At 37.5% G+C, this 19,128-nt stretch overlaps 1 protein-coding gene across 4 annotated transcripts in view; it reads left to right on the plus strand.

Annotated features, from left to right (window-relative positions):
- Positions 1-19,128, plus strand: part of Ush2a (usherin) — a 658,323-nt gene that overhangs the window by 60,510 nt on the left and 578,685 nt on the right. For all 4 annotated transcript variants that reach the window (XM_063236705.1, XM_063236706.1, XM_063236707.1 and 1 more), the window contains exons 5-9: positions 7,952-8,015; positions 9,918-10,212; positions 11,135-11,319; positions 11,850-12,071; positions 13,527-13,620. In XM_063236705.1, the coding sequence (XP_063092775.1) occupies positions 7,952-8,015; positions 9,918-10,212; positions 11,135-11,319; positions 11,850-12,071; positions 13,527-13,620 (860 nt within the window). The remainder of the gene's footprint in view (positions 1-7,951; positions 8,016-9,917; positions 10,213-11,134; positions 11,320-11,849; positions 12,072-13,526; positions 13,621-19,128) is intronic.

Genomic DNA, 19,128 nt, shown 5'->3' on the forward strand with positions numbered 1-19,128 from the left:
ACTGTACAATACTGACAATTTGTTTCTTAGATATATACACATATTGATTTTTTTGTAAAAATGCTCATTCTTTTAATTTTTATTATTTTCAATCAGAAAGGTTCTGCTTTAACTCATGATTGACAGTTTTAGAAAAAATTAACTTAAATTATCTTTAGTTCTTTATAACATGTGGATGAATATCTCTATTTAAAAATTTCGATGTCAAATACTTCTACTTTTACTAATTTTTTTAGTCCATAAGGAAAAAACTAATTTTAACTTGTTTTCAGTTTAATATTTATGGTTATACCTTTTATTTTCCTCAAATCAGTGATTCTTCCAAGTAATGGACATTTATGGCTTTGAAATTTCAGAAAGTATTTAAACAATTTCTAAAGATTTGTAAAGATCATTTCTGTTTGTTATTCTAGTATGTTTTCCCTATTTCTATTTTTAGGTTGAATCATATGAAATTGTGCTTTGTACATTAAAAATGGTAAAATATTAGCCATTACGTATGACTTGAACTAATGTGTGTCTCCAAGTACTATATATTTGGTGACCATATTTATACATATGATCCTAATGAATTTTCAACTTTGCTTTCTCATAAAAATTGTTTTTGAGAATTTTTGATTTTAAGATATAGTTGATTCATTTAAACTTGCCTTTTAATGCTCTGTTTTATGAAACAATATAAACGATTTGTTCCTGCATTAAGGGTTTAGGTTTTCTGATATAGTGATTTACAAAATTCTGCAGTTAGTACTTCCCAAGTGTGTCCTTGTGTGCGGCTGTGTGCATTTCAGTAGTGAAGCCACGTGACAGACTGCTGCACTGTGAACCTTGTCTCTAAAGTGATTAATCCAACCATTTCTGCCACCAAGACAGGGAGACTCACACCTGTCCTCACCCGCTTACTTTTTTGCTTTTCAGACATTAATTTTGGCCGGAATAGTGAATAGAAGATGCTCTTTGTTTTATTTTCATTAGTGACTAGTAAGATTTTGAAAGCTACTTATTTGGCTTTCATATTTTCTTTCCTGTATGAATTGCTTCAGTCTATGCCCTGTTAAATTTTCCATTGCACTGTTTTTATTTGTAGGAGCCGTATTTATAATTTGACCTTTAACCAGTTATGTGGATCACAAAAATATTGCCATGTGTCTTTACTTCCTTGTGCGTGTATTCTGTCATATAGGAGTTTTGATTTTTAATACTTGTAAATACATCAACTACTTCTTTTTGGATCAGGTACTACATATTTAATTTAAGATGTGATTTCTTATCCTGGAAAATATGGTATCCTATTTTTTCCTTGAAATTAATTTTTATAAAATGTGTGAGGTAGAGATTGATTCTTATCTTTATTAGTACATCTCTCTTACATTGGCTTTTATTGAATAGCCACAATTTTCTAAGTAATTTTTAAAGCCATCTTGACCATATCTAAAGTCCAATTTTATGATAGTGTGATTAAAATTTTGCTTCTGAGGTCTTGGGAAGTGATAGCATTTGGATGAGTTTTAATATCTTGGAGTGTGGATTATTTTTTACTAGTCTTTCCCCGCATGACTATAATTAGATAGTCCGGATGAATTTGAGGATCAACTCTCAGGGAATGATTACTTGGGTTTTAAAAGTTAGAATTTAATTTGAAGAGGGGAAGATAATGAAACAATTAAGTTGTTTTATGTACATGTATTGACTCCACACAATAAATATAATCATTATATATTACATATATGTCTTAATAAAAATTTAAAACAAAACTAAAATAGTGAATTTCAACTATGTAACAAGTTTGGGAAAACATTACATCATTATGCTGACTGTTCTCATCTATGGTGATGGTATAACATTCTATTGATTTATGTCTTCTTTTATATCTTTTAATGAATTCCTGAATAAAAGATTCTCATACATTTTTCTGTATTCCTAGATATCTCAAGATTTTGGTGTTATTACAAATACTTTCGGTCCTTCTCAGGTCTTTTTGGAGAATGTGCACATACCTGGGAAGGCACATAGATCTTTGCATGTATGCAACTTCCTAGATTTCCATCTATATAAAAGATCTCTGCAATGTTCCCTATAGACTTCTTGTTCTCCAGATTCTTTTTTTAAGGTTTTTAGTTTATTTGTTGTTTTCCCTAGTTGTTAATTCCACCTTAGGCAACTTCAAAGTTAAACAGTTGCTGCTAATTATTTTTAACAAAAATCCCTAGGAACTTCTCACCTGAGTGGACTCTGAGTCAGTTCAGGTTTGGTCACTCAGTCCTTTTAGTGGATCAAATAATGATGATTGTTTAATGATGGGTGATGGGCTCTGCAACGATTTTAATCTGCAACTGATCCTTCTGATGGCTTCAAGGCTGCCAATTGTCACTCTTCCTGTAGACTATTTCTAAAGTGACTGTTAAAGGAAAGTTTAAATATGACAGACATATTGTTTTTACTAATATCTGATCATTTAAAAATATATACTCTGCACATTAGTTTAACTTCCAGAATTCTGAAAATGTCAACTTGATGCTATTTGCTAGCCTAAGAATTGGTTTGATGCCAGAGAAAATGTTTACTCCTCAAGTCCTAATTATTTTTTTTTCATCGTCAATGAACACTATCGTGTTTCATTAGATTTATAAACAATGCACCATGTTTTGGTTGCTAATGTGAATTCTACCTAACACTTTAAATTCCCACTGGTTTATCATTGATGGATAGATATGGAACTGATTTTTACATATTGAACTTTTATGCTAAATGTATTATTTCTAGAAGTTTTTGTGTAAATTTTCTGTACTTTTCTAAGTAGGTAATCATGCCACGTGAGAATTGGAGAACATCATTCCTTTCCATTCCATTTGGTGTGGCACCTTTTATGTAGCTTACTATAAACTTGTTACATAGATTATTTACTCAGTTCTTATTTAACTCACCTTGGTGGGCTGCCTTGTAATGTAGGGCTGCTTCTCTTCTCTCATTACTTGTTTTGTGTCCTGAGTAGACAATTATGAGGTGTTTCTTGTATGAGTCATGTCTATTTCCTTGATCAATTGATATAACTGAGTCCTATCTTTGCCATATAAATATTTTTCAAAGAGGAATCTCCTTATAGAATGTTCATTCCAGTGAGTGCTGTTTAAAATTTGGCAAATAGCAAAAGAATAAGTAAATCACATCCCCATGACTGTGCCCTTGAAATATTTTATAGCACTCTCCTCATACCCCAAATCATAATTTTCTTGTTTGGGATGGATGATTCACATTAGCTGTAGGTCTTTGGAAAACTTCCTCTAATTGTTAAAAAAGAAATTCCTTCAAATATGAATTCTGTAGCAGCAGTAATGATCGTCCAATCACAGACTCCCAAATTTAAAACTGAAATGGTTTTTAAAGGTTATAAAACCCAGCCCTTTTATTTTATAGGTGATAAAATAGATTTCATTATCCCTCTGCAGCAGAGCTTCCCTTTAGCTATTATTAAAATATAGGAAGTGAATTCTAAATTATCCGCATTGAAAGGTTCACCTCCACTTCTAATGCGCTGGTCTGACTGCCATCATTTCTCACTTGAAGGACTCCAATAGCCTTCGAACTCTCCTCTCTTCTTCCTCCCTCATCCTTCTGTGTTCTTACCTCAGCACTTTTCAGACAACCTGTGATTGTGTTTCTCTTCTACCCACAGTTCTCCAGTGACATCTCATTTTACTCACAGTGACAACCAAAACCCTATCCATGGGCCTGTAAGGCTTATAGGAACTTGTAGTTCCATGCCCACATGCCAGGTGCCTGTCTGAAGTGCTCTCTCAGGGGCACCCCCATCTCTACTCTGCACCCGGAAACTGGCTGTTTGCTTCTCTAACACACCAAGCCCACTGTCAGAGGGGTTTGTGTGCTCAGTGCTGCCCCTGGAACACTGCTCCTGGACACTACCTTGAGTCATCTCCCACGTCCATGCTGAGTTCTCAATGAGTTGCTTTTTTGATATGCCTTCCCAGTAACATCCACCCGCTCTCTCTAACCTATGCTAATTTCTTTCACTCATAGTTGTGATATCACTTATTTGTTCTAATGCATTATATAAGTTCCTTATGTACTATGATTATCTCTCTGCTTCAATTTAAACTTCATAAATGCAAGGATGTTCTTTCATTAACTGATATATCTTTGGCAGCCACGAAAGTGTCTGGCACGTAACAGACTCCCAATAAATATTTGTGAGTGCATAAACACAGAAAGAATGAAGTCACCCTGACGTTTAAAGCTGTGGTCGAGCTTTGACAGAATTACAGTGTTCATCATCTTTGCTGTTTTGCAGTGATAGTAGCCCTTCCAAAATCATGAGTGATTACCTTGTAATTGTTATGATCTTGTGCCTTAAGACAAAAAATATTTCCTGGAGATTCATATATAAAACATTTTCAACAATATTTTATACTCAGAAAATAAGTTGGATAACATGGACTACATGTTATAAAAATGTATCTTATCTATTTGATAATTTTTATGCAACAAAAATAGGAAATGATGATCATATAGTTTTTCTTGGCTACCATATCAAAATGGGTGGCATAAAACAATGGACAGTTATTGTCTTATAGCTCCAGAACCTGGAAGTCCAATATTAGAGTGGCTTCTGGGCCAGGATTAGTTTGAAAACTATGGAGGGGAATCCTTTTTTGTTTCTCATTAGCTTTTTGGTGTTCTTGGCTTCTAGCTCAATCACTTTGATTCCTCTTATCTGTGTGTCTTTGTTTTTCAGTGGCGATTTCCTCTTAAATATACAGAAAACAGTCTTATTGGATGTGGGCCCTTCTTAATAACCTCATCCTTGTTCCTTTTCATCATCTAACGTTTGTTTGTGAATTAAGCTGTGTTCACAAGCATTGGTGTCTTAGTCACTATCCTCATCCTGGAGACCAGGAAACCCAGAGAAAGGAGGCGCCAAGAGGGAGTCACACCTCCCCAGGCCATGCCCCAGTGATCCTCCTCTAACCAGGCATACTTCTAATGGCACACTCAGCTACTGAGTACAGCACCCCACCATGACCCAGTCAACTTTCAATGACTCTACCTCTGAGCCCAGGAATTCTGGGGACATTTTACACCACAACTACAACCACTGGGAGTTGAAATGTCATAATTCAGTCCAGAGCAATAAATTTCTTTGTGGACAAACAGGCTTCAAGTGTGGTGGGAACTTGTTTTTGCTTCATTTATCAGTGCAGCTCAAAGGAACTTAGTTACTGATCGTCTTTTGTGAGTCCCCTTCACCAACAGTGAAGTAGCTACTATGCATATTGCTTCCTCACTGTCTATAACACTCTCCTCTGACTTCCCTGGGATAATCAGCTCTTGTCTCCTTCTTCTCCTGGTTGGTTACTCATCATCTGGTTACTCTTTCCTGGACCTTTAAAACTTATTGGTACAGCTCTTTTCTTCTGAAACACTACTCTTAGATTCCCCTTGTTTTGATCCACTGTGTATGAAAATCCTCAGCCCTGGAAACCTCCCCTCATGTGATAATTCTGTTGGGTTCCCAGCATGTACAGGGAAATCATCTAATTTACAGACTTGCATCAGTACGATTTTGCCATGTCTTATTTCAGGTGGCCCTCGAAGCACCCCTGGAGGAGCTCTGTATTTTGCCCCATCAACCTTTCACAAATTTTCTATAGACGCTATCTCAGATCTTTGTCACTTTGTAAAAGTGCATTTTACAATTACTTCTCTTCCTGCTTCCCTTGTCCCCTGTCCCCTCATCATAAAATATCTATTGAACAGTTTATCACAAGCCAAGTCCTTGGCTATGAGCTTGAGTGAATAAGGCCAATTACCGCTTTGTGTATCTTGCCAGAGAAGCTTAATATGCTTTCATGTTTCATTAAGTAAGGCAGAGCAACAAATACGTATTTGCAAAAAAGAACAGGGCACAACACAATGCTCCAAGAAGACATGGGGCTGTGGTGGGCTTCAGACATTGCCTACAAGGCACCCTTGAAAGCTGAGATTTGGAATAGAGGCAAAATCAAGAAGGAAACCTTAGCCTTGAGACACATGGCTGATGTGGTACAATAAAAGTGTGGCCTGCTGAGCCACCGTATGGAGTGTGAGGGATGCTGGGAGGAGGAGGAGGACTGGGGTGTACATGGAAATGAAGATGCATCAGAGGCGAATCCAGCTTCTTTCATTCCTGACAGATAGCATTTACCTTACAAGGCAAACTCATACTGTGAAGAGTGATTTTCTTGTTTGTCTTCCCTACTCATCACCAAGCAAAAACCACAGAAGGCCCATTGTAGCCGCGTGTATATGCCTTCTTTTGTCTCTCTCTTTGTGTCTAAGAGCAGCCTTCCCTTTCCCATATCCCATGTCCACTTTGCTTGGCTTTCAATCCTGGTTCCAGATGAATGTGCTAAACAGCCAGCTGCTCACTCATGGTGTGAACAGTTTACAATGTTTCTTTTAGTCCTCTGAGATAATTATAAATTTTGAAATAATTGGTATTGGAAATCATTGGGAGATTTTTACAGTGTTTCAGTAGATTTTTTTGTTTTGTCCTCACATGATTTGAAGAGGCAATTCACGTGTACCAGTCCCGGTTGTCTGCTTTGGGACAGCTAGAACAGGGAGCCTCTGGCTGCAGGAGGACACTGCAGGAGGCTGCGGAGGACACTGTCCTCCTGTGATCCGTGCGTCGCAGGGTTTGTGGAAGACCAGGACCAAGAGGCAGTGAAAGTGGGCTTCACCTCCGCCTTCAGTGTCCCTCTTCAAGCAGACACGTACTCTCTGTGCCTGCGAGCCTCCCTGCTTCTTTCCTTTTTGACCCCTCTTGTATTAACATCTAGACTGTTCTATATACTAACTCTGCTCTCCATCTATTAGTCATCAGTCTAACCATTTGCCTGGTTTCCTCTAGGTCATTATGAAGAATCAGCAACAATGGTAAACATTCTTCTAAAACTGTTAGCAAGATAGTGTGACCATAGAATAGCTTGGGAAAAACATAATTGGGGAAATGACCATTTGATGAGTTGAGCATTACTCTGTCATTTAAAAATGCTTAATTATTGAGTTAGCATGATACCTGGGGACCCATCACCTTTTGTGTTCCCATTATCAAAATTCTTATTAGAATTTTTTACTTTTTCCCAAGTTTTTCTCATTATTAAGTGCATGGAAAAATTAGAGGTGATAATTTTCTGCTTTTACTCTCTTGGGCTTATCTGTCTGAGCAAATCTGAAATAAATATTTATAAAACAAGTTAATAAAATAATACCATGTCATTTAAAGTTAATATCTATCTGTGTTTTAAAAGGTCATCTAATTCAATGTAGATGAATTTCTCTCTGAACCTGATTGTCTTTGAAGAAGTCTCAAGAGGTGATGAAGTTTCAGAATTGAATTGGAATGCTATTGAGATATTTAACCCAGAACCCACAAGTAGATTTTGACTTATCTTCATTTTTTGGAGATTTTCTAGTCAATGCACTAACCTGAGTTCCTAGAGGATCCAAATAGATATTCTGGAGTTTTGAATTAGGGTGGGTGGGGTGTGAAGGTGGGCAGTGCCCATTTGGGCAGGGAGAATGATCTGGAGATGGCAATTGGGAGCAGATGACAATCAAATTAAGGCCCAGTGAGATGAGAGAGAGGTTTATAAACTAGGGAGAAATTTGATTTGGGAAGAAAAGCCCTGGATTAGGTCAATAAATAAGCTGGTCAAAGTGTTCCCCTTAACTTTAGCGTTGCACTGTCTGTAAGGGTAAATATGATTATTATTGTTACTCATGTGAATTTAGAAAATAGGTATTGATCTTTAAGAATTTGAAAGGGCAATGATATAAACATGGCTTAGAGCTTTGTAACTTTAAAGGGACATCGCCTGAATAATTCTCAGCCATTTCTTGGTAAACTGATGCTTCTCATATTTTACATATATATATGTATATATTTTGGCAGGTTTGGAGAAATTTGTTGGAAGAATGCAAGATTTTCGATTATACCAAGTAGCACTTACAAACAGGTAAATAGAAGTGGCCTTGCAAACTTCATGAAGTGTAAGGATACATTCTGTATTCACTTAAATCATGATTATTTACATTGATGACTACAGTGATGATTACTGCATTTTCACTTTACAGTATTTGGTAAACATCACTTAATTAACAGAGTGTTAGTGTTGGCTTATGCTATGGTTGTTACCAGTACTCCTTATAATATGAAATTAATCAAATTCTTTATGATACATTTTCTCTAAAAAAAATTTGACTTGTGACTCTATTACAGAATTTGGGATACATTTGTTTAAACATTGTATATGAAGTAGTTTTTAATACTGAAATTTCTGCTTTGGTATGTGCCTTTTACAATTGCCTGTTGAGTTTTTAACTACTAGAGAATGAAGTACAATGAAAATGATTACTTTGATATATGAGATCACTCCAAGAGACTGAGCTCTTAGACTTGGAAACAAAAATAATGAACCTTTGATGTATTGTTATCTTTTTTCCTATTTTCAGTCAACAAATAATCTTATAGACTTGTGCTAGCTTTCATGAAAACTTTCTTCATCTTGGGCATAGGCGATACCTTTTTAGGACTTCTGAAACACACACAGCTTTCTCTTCTGCTCGGGGATGTTGAGGTGAAATTCTGGTGAACACAGCCCTTGAAAGTCTTCCTCAGCTTAACATCCTATAGGATGCTCTGGTGTTGTATGGATGAGCCGATCTCATTCAATTCTATTGAAGGTGACCAAGAAGAATGTTCAACTTCTTCAAGGGAGGTACAGATCAGAATGGTGAATTTCCAGATGACAGCACTAGTGCCTGCAGGTGTGGGAAAAGTGGCTGTTGAACTGGCGCTGCGGGCTGTGAGACACCGTCACCTGGAACCTTGCAATTTTTCAGTTGATGTAGTTGAGGGATAACTGAGGAGAGGGCACTGTAACACAGGAGCACTCTTGGGAGGAGTCTGTGTGCCCTCTGCCTTAGTCTCTTTTAGACCACTTTTGGCTAAAGTGTGCGGAAGACCAGTATGGCGATTGTTCTTTGGGAAGGATCAAAGACTGCACATTGGACAGTGACTTTGGGTCTCATTCAAGAGCTGGCATCAATTGAAAAAACATCTATGGGATTTAAAGATGCTGCTCACGTGGCTTGGTGAATGGACCGGCTCCTGAGCCCCTCCATTCCCCTCCTGGGGTTGTCTTTCTAGATGGACCCGAGTTGCTGACGTTGGTCTCCTAAAATGTGTGGCAAGGTAACTCAGATGAATCGACTATAAATAGAATGATTGATCCTGATCTAGAATGGGTACATCACCCGTAATGGAAATATTAAATGTATCTGCCTGGGACTGCTTTCTTCTTTGACTGCTGGCAGGTCCTCTATGATCCAAAGTCACTGAATCATTTCAGGAGGCCAGCAGCTCTGTGGATGAGTCACAGGAAGCCACTGACATGGCCTTGGCTCCAGTCCCTCCTCCTGAGACAGACGTGGAGGAAGTGCTGTGTGATCTCATCTTCTTTCCCACCGGAAACCCTGACTATAAGGCTCACCGGCCCCTCAGTGATAAGTCAGTTTGACCACTGAAGTAAAAGATATGAGCTTCTTCTGAATAATCGCAAAGAGGCACAGTGCATTATTGTATTTAAATAAACACCTTGATAATCCGACAAGGGGTTATGCAAGCTTTTTGACATGAAAAGTTAATACCAAATTGTACTGCTTTTCAGATGCATTTGTATGAGAAAAATGCTTCCTTGGCCAAGAATGAGTTTTATTTTATTTTCTGTTTAGAAAATTATGAAAGATAAATGGTTACTCATCGAAGCATGAGAAGAGCACTGTTCCTCGGTAACAATATTTTGAAACTCTAACTTTTAAGTGATTTGACCTGAGCGTCTCCCTCTTGTCTCTTACAGAGAGATTCTAGAAGTTTTCTCTGGAGATCTGCCCCGCTTGCACATTCAGTCGCACTGTCGGTGCCCCAGCAGTCACCCCCGCATCCACCCTCTGCTACAGCAGTACTGCGTGCCCAACGCAGTCGGAGACACAACCAGGCACAGAATGCTGCGGCTGGACCCTGACGCCCACCCACTTTCTTTCATCAATGATAACAACACTGGTACCTCGTGGATTTCACATGTGTTTACCAACATCACCGAGCTTGATGCAGGAGTGACTATTTCAGTGGACTTGGAAAACGGACAGTACCAGGTAGGCAGGAACAGCAGGCTTACCTCAAATTACTACAGACCTCGTGTTCTAAAGTAACACAGGCAGTTTTTACATAGTTCTGAATATCAGAAATGCAAAATCACCAGGCATGGTAGTGCATGCCTGTCATCCCAGCACTCACGAGGCTGAGGTAGGAGGACTGCCTGGATTCCAAAGTGAGTTCAAAGCAAGCCTGAACTGTATAGCAAGACCCTGTCTCAAAAAGAAAAAAAAGAAAATGCAGCATCAGGGTGCTGATAGCCCTAGACTGCCTCCCGCGTCCTCAAGAAGGGTCTTTGCTTACCTCTTCTTGTATCATTTAGAGTGTGACTTCACCAGGAGGCCGGTGTCTCCATTTTCTCAGGGCCTCTTTCCTTGTGTGGATGTATGTGTGTGTGTGTGTCAGTCTTCTTCTTTTTCTTTTTGTAAACACCTACCCTGTGTGCTTAGCATGTGGAAAGCCTTGGGTTGGATCCCCATTGGTGCAGACAAAGCAAAGCAAAACACCCACAAAAGTGCATTGTCACAGAGCAGAAAAACACCAAAAAATCCCTTTTCTTCATTATTAACATGTATCGGTCAAAAATTCAATATTTGGATTTAGTTTTCTTTTTTATTATATTGATGCCAATTTACCATTTTAGTTTTAAATCTATATTAATTCTGTTAAGTTGTCTTATTCTGCTGTTTTCACAAATTTATACTTTGATTTATAAAATCCTTGAAAAGAGAGATTACTACACAACTAAGAAATGCGGTGCTTGTACGGTAGACCTGTGAAGTTTCCGGATGTTCGTGAATATTTGAGAATTGTAATGACGAGGAAGTGCACCATTATATTGAAATCTAACAGTCATACGCATTGACTATTCTGATGCCTTGTATTTAAGCTTCACTGATGACAATTTTCTGCCCATTTCAGGTGTTTTATGTTGTCATTCAGTTCTCCAGTCCACAACCAACAGCAATAAAGATTCAAAGGAAGAAGGAAGACAGCTTGGATTGGGAGGACTGGCAGTATTTTGCTAGAAATTGTAGCACCTTTGGAATGGAAAACAATGGAGATCTGGAAACGTCTGATTCCGTCAACTGTCTCCAGCTTTCCAGGTATGAACATTTTAAGAACAAACAATATGAACGAACTGATGAAACAGTAGTGAACTATATATTAGACATCTCACTAAGCTGGTAGAGAGCTCTCTCTGTCACCAGCATCCTTGAGGGAGATTTTACAATATCTCTTCTCTAAATTGACTTGTAAACTATGTTTAAAGTTCTAAATATTATTTAGCATATACCTTTAGTTACAGTATTACTGGTGTTTTACAGTTGTACTTTGAGATTCTTTAGCAAGTACGCTCCATTGTAGAAGATTCTTTGTGTTTTCAAGAAAATGATTAGTATGGATGGCTTCCTGTGATGGTCCTGCATTACTTGTCCACATGTGAGATGGGACATATTTATTTTCTCAGAAGAAAGAATCAAAGCTTTGGCTAGTATTGCAATAATGCCTTACTAGGAAATGTGTCCCCAGTCAGGATCAAAAATTTGTGAACTAGAAATTTATAAAGTTGTGATTTTTATTTTGTCAAAAATATCAATAGAGTTTTTTGATATCAAATTGCTTTCATCCATAGGTTTTCCCCATATTCCCGTGGTAATGTCACATTTAGCATCCTGAATCCTGAGCCAAAATGTCGTCCTGGATGCAGTGACTTCTATAATAACCCAGCCCTTCAAGAATTTGTAAAAGCCACGCAAATAAGGCTTCATTTCCACGGGCAGTACCATACCACGGATGCAGGCGTCAACCTTGGACACAGATACTACGCAATAGACGAGATCACCATTGGCGGGAGGTAGAGTTCATTACCGAGATTGAGACTGGAGAATTCTTCACTATAAGTTTTGTTTTTAATGAGATTTCGTCATACTTAAAATGCTGTAAATCTTTAGAGCAAAGTAGAATCTATGCTTTATATTTTTAAATGATTATGTGTACTAATATCTTTTAGGGAGAAGTACATGTAAGTCTTTTCTTCATATTCTATAGCTTTGTTATAGGTGTTCAAAAACTATTTGGTTTCAAGGTTATGACTCCCTGAGGGTTTAAGGGTGTAGCTCGGGGGTAGAGGTGTTGCCTAGAATGTGCAAGATCTTGGGTTCCATCTTTGGCAAACCCTTCATAAAAGTTATGAAACATTACATTTGACTTAGATATAATTTGTCACCTATTGTATACATTTACTTGGATTTTAATGGAATAGAAGGAGCTTGATTTAGAGTTCCAATGAACATACCAGGTATTTTATAGACCAGAGATAAGGCTTGGTCTTCCCAAGTTCCCAGTTCCACAGGGCACACATGTTGTTCTTTGCGCTGTGCCTTTTGTAGTTTACAAACTTTTGATCCTGACTGGGAACAAAGCTCAGGGGTGTAAACCTAGGCAGCAGCTACTGTGGAAATATGCATGCGGAGTGTGGCTGAAGTGAGCTGTGGGTAGAGAACGGTGCACTTGTAAATCTTTATTTTTTTCTCCAAATCCACTTTATTTCAAGTAGAAAAAGAAAGAAGAAGAAAAACACTAAAACAAAATTTCAGAACATGTCAATAGAACATACATTGCACATTGTCATCCCCAAATCATTCACCCAGAGGCACAAGACATGTGCCTTCAATTGTCCAAACAGTATCAGCACAGATCTTTCTCTTCAGTGGCCTCAGAGAAATCAGTACTATGCCTGTCTTAGCTATTTTATGTACACACACATACACATATACATATGTTGTTTCTTTCAGCTTCTCACACTAATGAGACAATGTGATGTTTACATGTGTGTCTTATTTAATTCACTAATGAGTATGGTCTTAATTTTTGTGAATCTTTAAAAACAGACCTGAATACCCTTGGTTTGTTAAGTTATGGCACAGTGATAAAGTAGTACTATCCAAGAATCACCATCTGATTTTGGGGGAAATGAATGAGAGACTGAAATTGGGCTCGGCGTAGCTTTAGTGAGCCCAGTCCCTGGACAACTCAGCCACACCGCTGGGATTGGTGTGCATACGTGCGACTCCCTTCCCAAGGTGGCTTGAAGCTGCCATCACAACCCAGGGTTGTTTAGATGCTGGTAACAGTTCTTCCAGTGCTTCGTGGCTGATCAGATATGTCTGTGAACAAGCCCATGACCCTAGAGAAGCCGACTGTCACGCTGATTACACGTGTTTGTCTCCCTTGCTGGAGCTGCAGGGTGCATATTTTCACAGGGGAGGAAGCAGGTCCATGGTTGACTTGGTGACATTGATGTTCACAGGTGTCAGTGCCATGGTCATGCCAACAGATGTGACACAAGGAGCCAGCCCTACCGGTGCCTCTGTGCCCAGGAAAGCTTCACCCACGGGCTTCATGTGAGTGCTGTTTTATATACGGAAATCTGAAAATCAATCCATTGGTCCATCAGACAGCTTGTATGGATTCAGTGAACTAAACTTTGGTTTCACTCCTGGGTATACATAAAAATAAATGTAAAAGGTCAGTTATTGCAACAAAAAGTTTTGGTAGTGAAAAATGAATGCTACTAATGGAGTAAAAAATAGTGTTTTTAGAAATAATCATAGTCAAAAATGATAGTAGAAATGAAACTCAATAGTTTCTTTTCTCCCTCTTTCTTGGTTTTATAAGCATGATTGTATTTCATAAAACAATATTTAAGTTGTTTGGATAGCCTGATGCTAAATTATAAAAATATTATCTAGTTCCTATATCTAAAAGGTATTGACCTGGCCAGGAACATAGCTCACAGCTCAGCAGCACAGCATCTGCCTGGCAAGCACAAGGTTGCGAGTTCAATTCCTGGTACAAAAAAGAAAAAAAAAAAAAAAAAAAAAAAAAAATATATATATATATATATATATATATATATATAAGGGTTTTTGAATGCAGGGCAAGCTTTATGTTTTTGAGACAACCAAGGTTAACTTATTGCTAAATTCAAGAATTTTATATAATTAATGTGAAAATCTGCAGTAAGATGACTTAAGAGTTATTTTACTTTGATTTGTCTTTAACTGTCTAGGGAAATCTCAGCGTTTAGATGGACACTGTGTGTGTCCATAGGAGTAGCAGGAAAGTGAAAAAACAGTGTGAACCTGACAGACACTGACTGATAGACGTGTTCAGCATAAAGGTCAACACTAGCCATGTCAAAGAGTGTTCAGTGGCGGTAACAGTCGTACAGAGAGTGGACATAGGCAATAAGCAATCTTTAGTTACAGAAGCCCGTGGCAATTGGCTGCTATTTTTTAAGGAAATAGAAGTAAATCCCTATCACCTGGCATGTACAAAAATTAATATGACAGTGGAATAGAAAAGTAATAGTTTATTAAAGATGAGAAAAATATTTTTAAATCCGATGTGAAAGCCTTCAGAAGCCAGACAATGAAATGCAAACAAAGAGAAATATATCAGTAGCAAAGAAGGCTATGGGGGCATTTTGTCGTATGGACATCTAAAATTCTGGATGCCATAAGGCCTAATGTAACCACCACGCGGTGACCAGTGATGGATTGATATTTGTATCATAATAAAAAATAAAGGGTTAGTACCCCCAATACATGAATACATTAGGAAAAAATACAACAATCCAATAAAAAGAGTAAACATGTGAATAAATGATTTTGAAAGGAAAAAAGATAATATTCAAATAACACCTGAAATCCAGCCTAGGTTTTAATAAGAAAAGTAAAAATTGTAATAAAATATTATTTTAAATCTCTTAAATTAGCAAAATGTTTAACAATTGATCACATTAGTAGGACTTGCAAGAATGTAACATTGTGTTTATCATAGATGGCCTGCCAGTTGTCGTGGTATTTTTGGAGCATAAATCAATCAGGTCTGTTAAAATCTGAGTCACAAACACAGGGATCTACATTACGCAATTGCTGCCACTCAACAAAGCAGTTCTCCAGTGATAAGTGTATAGAACAGTTATGTTTATGTTCTTTTGGTTACATGAATATGAGCTTACATGAAATGTGATGAGAAATGACAAATGTTTAAATTTCATCACCCTCCGTCTTGCTTCAAGCGCACTCACCCACCATCCTTGCTGCTTTCTGAAGCAGTCCGGGAAGGTGCCGTTAGTGCTCTTAGTTGCACTGTCTGGCTGCTTTGCTCTCCGGAGTCCACTTCAAACGTTACTTTTCGTGGTCACTTAGACTCCGGGGAGGAGTCAGAAGACCTGTGGTATCAGATTCATGCATAAGATGGGTGAGAATGCAATGTGATGCTTTTATTTGATCTAAATTTCCATAAGTGGCAATGAGAAAATAGGGCAAATGTTTCATTTTTAAAATGTGTTACAGCAACAGGCACATTCTGCAGTAATCAAAAAATCCCGAGATGCTGGCCTCAATTCAAATACATTGACCCCGCCATTGTCGTGTGTGTGTGTGTGTGTGTGTGTGTGTGTGTGTGGTGCTGGGCAGCAAACCCAGGGCCTCGCGTATGCACAGTAAGAGCTCTACCACTGAGCTACTTCCCTAGCGCTTTGGCAATGTGTCTTTTATTGTCATAATCTTAAAAATAACAGGAAAAAAGAATAAAAAGATGATACAGCATTTCAAAACAAAATTATAGGAGATTAATAATGGTTAATATATTGCATATTGTTATCTTCAAAGTAGTTGCTGATTGCAAGATATAAGCATGAAAAATGATCAGATAATGAAAGAACCAACTGTTCTTTTTACTAGTGACTAGTAGTGTAATTATCTATCTTGACTACTTATGAAATCCTTTCCCTTTCTTTTCTCTTTTTCCCCATCCCAGGTGTTCTTTCCTTTGGAATAGTTTCTTCCCCTTTCACTTTCACAGTATCTGTTGTAATTTGGGATCCTATTTACTCTTTCAGTGTCTTATACAAGGGAGACAATAAGATGTTTACACATTCAAGTCTGCTTTATTTCATTTATGAGTATGGTCTCAAATTGCATCCATTTACCGATAAAAGCCTCAAGTTAGAGCTGTAGTATTCCACTGTACAAAATACTACATCTTTAGTTTTTTTTTTAAAAAACTATCCTGCAGTTGATAGGCATTTGGGTTGGTGGGAGTGTAGATTGGTACAACCACCATAGAAATCAGTGTGGAGATTCCCCCAAAAAACTAGGATTGGAGATCTCATTTAACCCAGCTATTCCCCTTATGGGTATTTTCTCAGAAAAATTGAATACATCATACCACAGTGATGTATGTGCCCCCGTGGTTATAGCATTACAGTTTATAATAGCTAAACTCATCCTAAGCTTTTTAATATTTAAATATTCATTGTATCTTTTGATCATTCCTTGTACATAAATGTACTTTAATTTTAGCTTTTCAACAGCAGCACTGTATCATAGTCACTTGTAAGACTTGTGACCTTTTGTACCTACAAGAACTTGTCCTATGCTTATATTTCATTTATTTATTTTTATTTTAAAGAGAAAAAAACACAGAAAAGAAAAACAAGAAGCAAAAGAAACAAACAATAACAACAACAAACCCAAAACAATAACAATATAGGCTTTCAAAACAAGATGGTAGGAATTTCACAATGGTTGTTATATTGCATATTGTTATCTGCAAAAGAATTACTTAGGTTACCAGACATAGACATGCAAAATTGATCTAATCATGTGAATATTAATTGTTCTTTCCTAAGAACTAATAGAATTAGTAGTATTATCATCTTAGCTGTTTGATCTTTCTTTCTAGCTGAGTAGTGCTCCATTGTATTAAAATACCACATCTTTTTTACCCATGCCTCAGTTGATGGGCATTTGGGTCATTTCCATGATTTATCTATTACAAATCATGCTGCTATAAACATAGGTGCACATATTGTGTTTGTGTTTTAACAGATCAATTCATTTCTTTGGGCAGTTTGTTTTGGAATATTACAGAAAAAATCATCTGTTGCTTTTTTGGCAAACTGCGCTTCCGTCCTCTGAGGTCCTTCCCTGATTGGACTTGCTGTTGACTGTAACATGAAAACGTGTGCAGTGTAACAGCAGAACGTGCTCTGAAGTGCAGACTTCTGCTCACACATTCCTGAGGAGGTGTGGCCCCGTTTTCGACTCTACATCACTGATTTGTTTAGGGCTTTCTTTCTTCTCACATGTGCAAACCGAAGCTTTCTCATTCTTTGCTAGCTGTGCAGCTGAATGCATTTTGCTTATCCTGATGTTCATTTTATTTTACTTACACATTTGGTCTCGACTGCGAGTCAATAATTGCTTTTAAAGAAGAAATGTTTTATGTTGTTTTGGATTTCAAATGTCTGATGTCCAACTTAATTTGATGAATATGTCATGAGAAAAACCTTTCAGGAAGACCAGTTTTGCGGTTCACTCTCTTTTTTTGGTTACTGGGACTCAAACTCATGACGTTGCTTTTGCCTGGCAGGCGCTGTGCCACTGAGCTGTATCCATAGCCCACTAGAAGACCAATTTTAATAATTTTGATTATATTGGGACTATATTGCTACAAAAAGGAAATTAATAGAATCAACTCAACCAATTGACTCTTGAGCCATAATTATGCATTTGCATTTTTACCAGTGTGACTGGATCTCCATTTGAAAGTGACATTTACTGTTTTTCCAAGTGTTTTTGGATGGTCCCTTCAGAGGGACTCTTGTTGCCTGACTTGGTAATCAATGATTTCCTTCATTAACTTTGCCCTTCTTTTCCAAACCAGCTAACCACCTAACTAAAAAATGGGATGAATGGGCTGAACTCAAGTGTGTTAGAACAAGCAAGCTACGGTCTAGTGCTTCTGTCTTCTTCTTATGATTTGACCCCTGCTGCTTTCCGGCCGCCAGTCCATCCCAGGCCCCCTTTTCCTCCTGGCCTTCTCTCTCTCCCTCTCGATGTCCTATCTGCTTTGCTTCTTTGTCTCTATTGCTCTCAATGAAGTGTCGGATATTTTATGATTCTTCGGTGATTTCATGCTTCCCCTTAAAAATAGAGGCACTCAGCAAATGGATTGGTTTCTCAAGTCCACTCGGACTTTTTAGACTTGGCCTCAGTGGTGACTGCTGGATTATGAATGGTGAGCTCATTAACTACAGTTGAGGTGGAGAATATATTTTAATGGTTCTTATTTAGACATTAAGTATCTCTGGAAAACAGAAATGAATAAGCAAACATTAGTTATTTAACTCCTTGTCATATTTTGTTAAGTCATGACTTTAGCCATCGATAAAAAAGCAACAGATGCAATTAGCAAAGTTGGGCAAATATGGCAGGAAAAGTCAAAAGATTATTAAGTTGAGTGATGTGTCACTCCCACAATATTTTCAAATGTGTTAAAAATGAAAAATGATCATATAATGGTATTCATAATCATGACAGTCTCATTTTGCTGTTGTTCAAATATATATTGTGACTTTTAATATATATTGTGACTTCTGTGTCTGAGAAAAATTTTTTAGGATCATCTGAAAATATATTTATTCAAGTACTTTTCTTGTTATTCTACTTTGCCAAAGATAATACACTTTAAGATAAGCCATTCATTTTCTATGGTAAATGGTGTTCTTTTAAAAGACCTGGATACAGTCCCAAAAGAATGTCTTCAATTCACAGTACTATGCTCACCATTAATAATATTACTCAATAAACAGGCTTTGTGAATTAAGTTACAGCCATTTGGCAGACAGAGGGAAACGTAAGCCTTGAGACCATGCCAGTCCTTGGCAACTGTCTTTTCTGTGAGAAATAGCTTTTGGAGGAAGTGAATGGGAATGGATGGGATGAATGGAGCGGAGAGAAAGGGATAGAAAGGTGAATTCAAGAGCAAGGTGCCACTGTAATAAGTTTTCAGTGGGAATTTTTCTTCAGTTGTTGTAACTTTATGTCATAGTTTGG

The sequence above is a fragment of the Cavia porcellus genome, unplaced genomic scaffold (genome assembly GCF_034190915.1).
Source record: "Cavia porcellus strain 051 isolate PalLab524CR breed Dunkin Hartley unplaced genomic scaffold, mCavPor4.1 scaffold_26, whole genome shotgun sequence".
NCBI classification, from domain to species: domain Eukaryota; kingdom Metazoa; phylum Chordata; class Mammalia; order Rodentia; family Caviidae; genus Cavia; species Cavia porcellus.